At 38.5% G+C, this 6,910-nt stretch overlaps 1 protein-coding gene across 1 annotated transcript; it reads left to right on the top strand.

Moving 5' to 3' along the window:
• The first annotated feature begins 1,673 nt into the window (after positions 1 to 1,673).
• On the top strand, positions 1,674 to 6,202 carry LOC121956269 (myeloid-associated differentiation marker homolog). Its single transcript, XM_088069388.1, has one exon. It carries the CDS (start codon positions 1,968 to 1,970, stop codon positions 2,820 to 2,822), a length of 855 nt encoding a protein of 284 aa, XP_087925514.1. The 5' UTR covers positions 1,674 to 1,967; the 3' UTR covers positions 2,823 to 6,202.
• Positions 6,203 to 6,910: the final 708 nt, after the last annotated feature.

Genomic DNA, 6,910 nt, shown 5'->3' with positions numbered 1-6,910 from the left:
TGGAAATTTAGTGCATTTCAAAAAGTGGATTTACAAAGTTGATATGTGTCTAAGTCACTTGCGATCCAATCAGAACAGACCTCCAACCAACTTTTAGACAATGACCCACAAGTTGGGAACTACTGGTGTAAATGCTCTAAAATACACGTTCTTTGTAGTGTCCATGTTGTTTTCACATTACAGTGTAAAGCCCTTGAACACATCCAAATTGGAGAAATTTCATCCAATTAACACAGGAATACACCATTGGCTTTTACTGGCTGAGGTCTTGACTCAATACTAGCGAGTGGGAAAAGTAAAAAGATTCATGAGCACTCAGATGTTCGACAATCTGACCCAGCAACTCAAAAGAGTTGTTCAAAAAGATCTGTTAGTTCATTTTTATTCATCACTAGCAGCAATAGTCTGCAATCTTGCAGCTCGACTTCCCCTTTCCTTTGCTGCTTACCTCTTTTTTTCCAAACAACAACAAAAAAAACTCTATATGTCACAAAAATGTATTCACTCTTCTGTGATGCCAAATGTAATTGATGAAAGGAAAAAAATTTGAGTAGAGGTGCTTGCATATGTGTATATTTAGCCCTCTTCTAGCAATATAACTGAGGCATATGAGTAATTGGTGAGGGTTAAAGACTGATTTGCCTATCTTTATGACATCTGGGGAGGTAAGTTACACAACCTTTGAACAGTCTGAGTATTGGTGCTCCTACAAAGTCAAATGGAGAGACTAAGTAGATAATAAAATGATCTTGTAAATACAAATATATAAGGAGAGGGTGACAGAAAAAAGACCCAGAGGGAAAGAAAAGACAGAGTGAAAGCCATGGCAGGATAAAATTCTACAACTATGTTAGAATAAGAGCTTCTGTTATCACATCCTGGGTGAGTTTTCTTTATCTCTTTGGTACAGTTTGTGAAAGGATGAATCCAGACAATATAAACACTGATGTGATTAAAGATGATCACAAAGCATAAGTGAATTAACTACTGGAATGTAGTTTTTTGTCTGTTTTGTGTGAGGACTTTAAGGTAATCTATAAAACAGCGGTTCCCAACTGATGGTACAAAAGTGGGTCACAGGTCCATTCTGAATGGACCCCAATGGACTTGTGAATGTGTTAAATTGTTAATAAAAAAAACAAAAGCACTTTATTTTGAAGTACAGTAATCTTAAGGCACAGGGCTTTTGTTTTGAAGTGCCATTTCCCTTATTCTTGCAACATGTTTTATTTCTTTTTATTCTAAGCCTGTGTGTTTTTTTACATTTTGTGAAATAAATGTGATGGGGTCATTAATCTAATGTGTAGACCTTGACCTACGAAACATTTTACTCTTTATAGCACCTAAAGGAGACTCTTCATTCCATAAAATCCAGAAAAAAAAATAAGTCCTTCTAGCTTTGACACTACCACTGAACAACAAATCAACTCAGTTTATTCAAATTTTATTCATATAGCCCAATGTCACAAATCTCAAATTGCCTCAGGAGGCTTTCAACATAAGACACCCTCTGCCTTTGTAATCTCAGGGCAGATAATAAAAGAAACTTTGCCAAAAAAAAAAAAATCAATGGAGAAAAAAATCCATTGAAGGACAGGATAGGAGTGGTTTTCCGTAGGATGTGACCTACACCCTATTGTCTTGGAGATTGGACTCTGAAGAAAGGCCTGCACTGAGGACAGGAGTCCAGTATGTGTGCTCTGAGATGAAAACATGATAACACACCCAACCAGTATCCAATCCGTGGAGTGAAACAGGGACCATAAACTGCGCAGATAAGCCCAGGATGCTCTGTTTGAATATGCACCTCACAGGATGAGTTTCAGTTTCAAAGAACACACCTGTTCACGGCTCTCATGGATTTATTCAACAGGATCTTGTTTGGAAAACTTGCTGCATTGAGGGATGCACTGAGTAGAGTCAACTGACTTTGGAAACTTTTTTTAGGTCAAACAGACTATTGAGCCATGATCAGCGTGGACCTGCGAGCCATCACCCAGCCTGTGGGTATCATGCGGATAATGGCAGCCATCCTCACCTGTATGTCTTTCAGCCTGGTGGCGACAGTGGGACACGTCTCATCTCCGTATTGGGCATGGTGCATGTTCACCTGGTGCTTCTGCTTCTTCTTCACCTTCCTCATTGTCATCCTGGAGTTCACAACCGTCAACGCCAAATTACCTTTCGCCTGGGATGATTTCACCACTGCCTTCGCCATGCTGGCGAGCCTTATGTGCCTCGCCGCCTCCATCATCTACCCCATCTTTTTCACTTGTAAGACCTGCCACCGCCAGATTGGTGCCTCTGTGGTGTCATGGGTCTGCTTCGGGGTGTACGCAGGTGAGGTCACTTTAACTCGCCTTCGTCCGAGTGGGCAGAACAGCGGCTTCCTCTCCACGTTGCCCGGCATTATGAAGATGCTGGAGACATTCCTCGCCTGTCTCATCTTCACGTCCCTGGAGAAACAACAGTACTCCGGCTCCCCTGAGCTGCAGTGGTGTGTGGCCGTGTACTCCTTGTGTTTCATCTTTGCCATCGTCATAATCCTGCTCACCCTCGGACAGCTGACCTCTTATTTTCCGTTCTCCTTTGACAAGCTTGTGATCATCTATAACATTTTGGCAGCGGTGATGTATGTGACAGCAATGGTGATCTGGCCGCTGTACGGTTTCCACTCAAACAAGAGACCCAGCAACTGTGGCCATCTCTGCGCCTGGGATAAACTGGTGGTGGTCACCTTCATGACGATCCTCAACGTCATTGTTTACACTCTGGACACCGTCTACTCTATACGCCTTGTGTTCTGTGTCAGTAACCAGTGAAGCTGCTGCTCATCAAAACTCACATGAACTAAGAACAAAATGTGTCCTGGGTATGAATTAATCTGTTATGTTAGACAAAATACAAATGCTGAATTCTGCTAATGCTGGTCATCAGGTATTCGCAAAGATGAGTCAATACAAAAATGAAATGTTGGTGCCCATTATACAGCCCTGTCTCCTGAAAATTACATTTCTATAAAACTATTTTGAAACAGCAAATACATTTTTGAGAGATACATAATGTTGAGCGTTTTTTTGTTTTTTTTTTAAGGTTCAGTTTAGAAAAAGATTGTTGATTCACTTTCAGGTCGTCAACAGCCGATGCACTGGGTTGGTATACTGACCGAAACACCAATTCAAAATGATGTCCATCAACTATCATTCTCTAGAATTGCATAATGCATCTTAAACATCATGAGGAAATGTTGCTAATTATTGTACCTGTTGATACTGAACGCATCAACAAAATGTTTAGTTGTAAATACATGTTTAGTTTTATTATTAGTATTAATAAAATAATTATTGTATTGACTACAACACTACCATATTGTTACCTTTTTAAAAAAACATTTAGCTGCCATTTTCCCATTAGGGTATTTGCTGGCAGATCTAACTGGTAGGAAACATCGGGATAGACCCAGGACACTCTTAAGGGAATATAAATCTCATCTGGCATTCGAACAACTCCGGATCCCCCAGAGGGAGTTGAAAACTGCTGCCAGTGAGGGGGATGTCTGGATGAAAGTAACCCAAGGATGAAATTTTTCTATATGCTGACACGAAAGTTAACATCCCCCAGGTTCCCTCATCAAAAATCCTATGAGATTCTTCCATTGGATTGTTGATTGGCAAACAAGCGTTTATGATACAAGTTTGGTTCACAACAATGAACACCACTTTTAGGATTTTTTTTATGCCTAAATGCAATCGCCAAAAGTAAAAAGCTAATGCTATGCTATAAATGAGCTACAATAAGATCATAAAACTTAAAATCGCCAAAATACTGAGGCTGTGAAGTCGTGTTCAGAGCGGTTCAGCTTGATGACATTCTGTAGTCTTCTTTAGTCACTTATACGCAACCCCCTTTTTTAAGACACATAAAAGCTTCAAACTTTGTAATTACGGTATTTACTGACCAGTATTTTATGTCTTAGAACAAAATGTAAAAGTCTCTTCAGCTTGTGTTAACCATAGACCTTATTTAAGGCTTCTAACGAAAACTCCCTTTAAAAAAAACCATTGACTTTGAGATGAGGGAACTGGAGATGCTGAAATGCAACCTTATTTCTGGGTTTTAGGACTCATTCCCGGGGTACTCTATAGCTTGCATAGCCTGCTGTTCCCGCTTTACCCCTAACATCTAACCCTGGTCAAGATGAGCAGTCAAAAACAGATGGACGATCTCTCCCTAATCTTAACCAAAGTGCTTTTGTTGCCTAAATCTAACAGCAGACGGGATTCTGGACATAAACCCGAGATTCTGGTGTCGCTGTCTTTAACTCATTACTCATCCACCCTGACCACCTCTGTGAATCCAGCACGGTGCATAAATGTAGTGTTTCATTAACCTAAAGAGAAATTGTCTCCCATGATCCAGGCAGACAACATAAATATAAAACCAATTTAGTAACAATCAAACAGAATTTCTGGGAGACAGGGTTGCACGTTAGAAAAGGAGGTAGAGTTTAGTTAATGTTTAAAACTGTAGTATCACCGTCATAAAAAAATAAAGAAACTGGTAGAACTTTGGATCCTGATACACAAAGAGTGATCAAACAGTGCAGGTAATAACACTGAGCTCAGTTTATTGCATTGTGTTCATAGTGAAATTATGCTGCATATGAATGTATGTCTGTTTCCACTTTATGCTTGTCACCTCATGGGTGCAGCAACTTTCTGATTAAAGGAATAGTTTGACATTTTTGGGAAATTTGATTGCTATTTGATTGCTTGTGTTAAGTAATATAAGAGTAATACCACTCCAATATCTGCAGGATGAATAATTTAAGAAGTAACTGTGCCCATCCAAGCAATAGTCTGGCCCTATAAAGCCATTCATTTACTGTGCAAATAAAACAATGAAGCTATGACATATTAACTGGTGATTTTTAGAGGTGTTGGTGGATGTTTGTACATTTCTTACAGAGCCAGGCTGATTGTTTTTATCCACTTCCAACCTTTACATTGAGCTAAGCTAACCTGCTAATAAACGGTGTTGATGTTCTCGTCAAAATCTCAACAAGAACGCAAATAATAGTATTTTTCAAAAATGTGAAACTATTCCTTTAATTCTAATGGCATGACACACACTGTCTAATGGCCTGCTTAAGTAATTGCCTATAGACAACAATGATGACAATGTAAACTGAACGCAGGGCTTGAACACTGACGTGCAAACAGAGCCGCCAATAAAAGATGAGACGGGATGTAACGGAAATTTTAAAAAAACACAACAGAAGGACTGATGAAATCGAGGCAGAGACAGCAAGAGACTCCCAGACTTTTAAAAGGATGTGTGGGAAAGGTGAAAAAGAAAATCCTTTTATCAACAAGCAGCTGTCGAAAATGGAGTTGGATTTGTTGCATGGTATTATCTTTCTCTTTTTTTTCTTATTTAGCTTCTTCTTCACCGATGTGAAGGGGTTGAACGCTAGAAAAAACTGTGACGTCAATTCATTCTTCTCTTTTTTAACCAACTGGAAACTTAACAGGACGTCACCCAGATTTCACTTTTAATCCTGCAGCTATTGTGCTACCTGGCACACCAATCTGTGTGAGTGAACTCGGGTGAAATGGAGCGACTGAAGCGTGAAAATTTTCTTTTCATGTCAGCCTGTCAAAGAGACAAAACACCTTAAAGTCAATGGTTTATATTTTGTCAGACACAGCAGCAGAGTGCAGGCAGCACAGACTGTTCTGATTTGGATTACACAAGGGACAGAATTAAACAGCATTTAACAGAAGGTGTACTTCACAATGTCTCGGCCACTTCAGGTGAAAAATTCGACATCAAATTAAACTGTGTCCAAAGATAACGTGACATGTTTAACTGGGCTGCAGCAGCAGAGCAGTGGCTTCTTTTTTTAAAAAATCTTAGCTAATATCCACTGTAGAAAGGATCTTCAAGACTTGACATAGGGAAGTGGTGTCTCTGTGAAATGTAAAACAGGCAGGAGCACAGTGGCAATCATTAACTAGTATCAATGGAGAAAGTTTGGCTGAATTTTTGGCTGTGTCATAAGGTGTGGTTTCTACTGACTAAATAATAGTAGTAATGTAAAGCAGTCACCCCAGACTTCTTTACTGGCATCACTTGGCTTTAAGTCCCCCATTTAGAATATATAATAAACATTAAATTAATGATTTGTTGAGCACAATAATATTGTTGTGTGTTTTTGTGTACAGCATTTGTCAGAAATAATAAGTTGAAAACATATTTTTTAAAAATATAACTATGTTGTACTTTATTATGCATAAAAGTGCCCCATTTTCTGAAATAATGAGATAATAATCCTGTTAATTTGCATCAGAAAAAAACTGCTTTGTCTGCAATAGCCAGATAATAATTTGGTTAATTCAGACAGAGCAGTTTTTTTTTTAACTGAATGCATTACATTTCCATAATAATGTCATTCATTACCTGTTTATCTAACAGCCTCTGCAGGAGGAGTTATAGTCTCTGTTGCTAATACTAAACAGGGGACTTCCAGTGTTGCCCTTTATTTATTTATTTTATTTTCAGACAAATCTAGTTCAATGTATTTATATGAATTCTTGTCTCATTTCTATCTTGGTATTGTCAGGCAAAATTCACATTGTCAAAAGTTTCTCTTCATATTTTAGCATCTTTAGTTCAATAACGCGGTGTGCTCACTGAGCAAAAGGGAAAGATCAAACTGAGGCTTTTTCCACTTATTTAAATGACATCATGACTGAAATAAAAAGTTACAGACTTTCTTCACATAATTCATACCAGCTTTCTTATTCTGATAAATATAAGAAAGCTGGTAAACGGTCAATATTCTGCAAAGAAGAAACCTGAATAATTTACTTGACTTTGGTCTGCACAACAAAAAAATACATTACTA

The sequence above is a fragment of the Plectropomus leopardus genome, chromosome 18 (assembly GCF_026936395.1).
Source record: "Plectropomus leopardus strain MGB_pleo_1.0 chromosome 18, ASM2693639v1, whole genome shotgun sequence".
NCBI lineage: Eukaryota > Metazoa > Chordata > Actinopteri > Perciformes > Serranidae > Plectropomus > Plectropomus leopardus.
The sequence above is the reverse complement of the archived record's forward strand: the minus strand, read 5'-3'. Positions and strand labels throughout refer to the sequence as shown.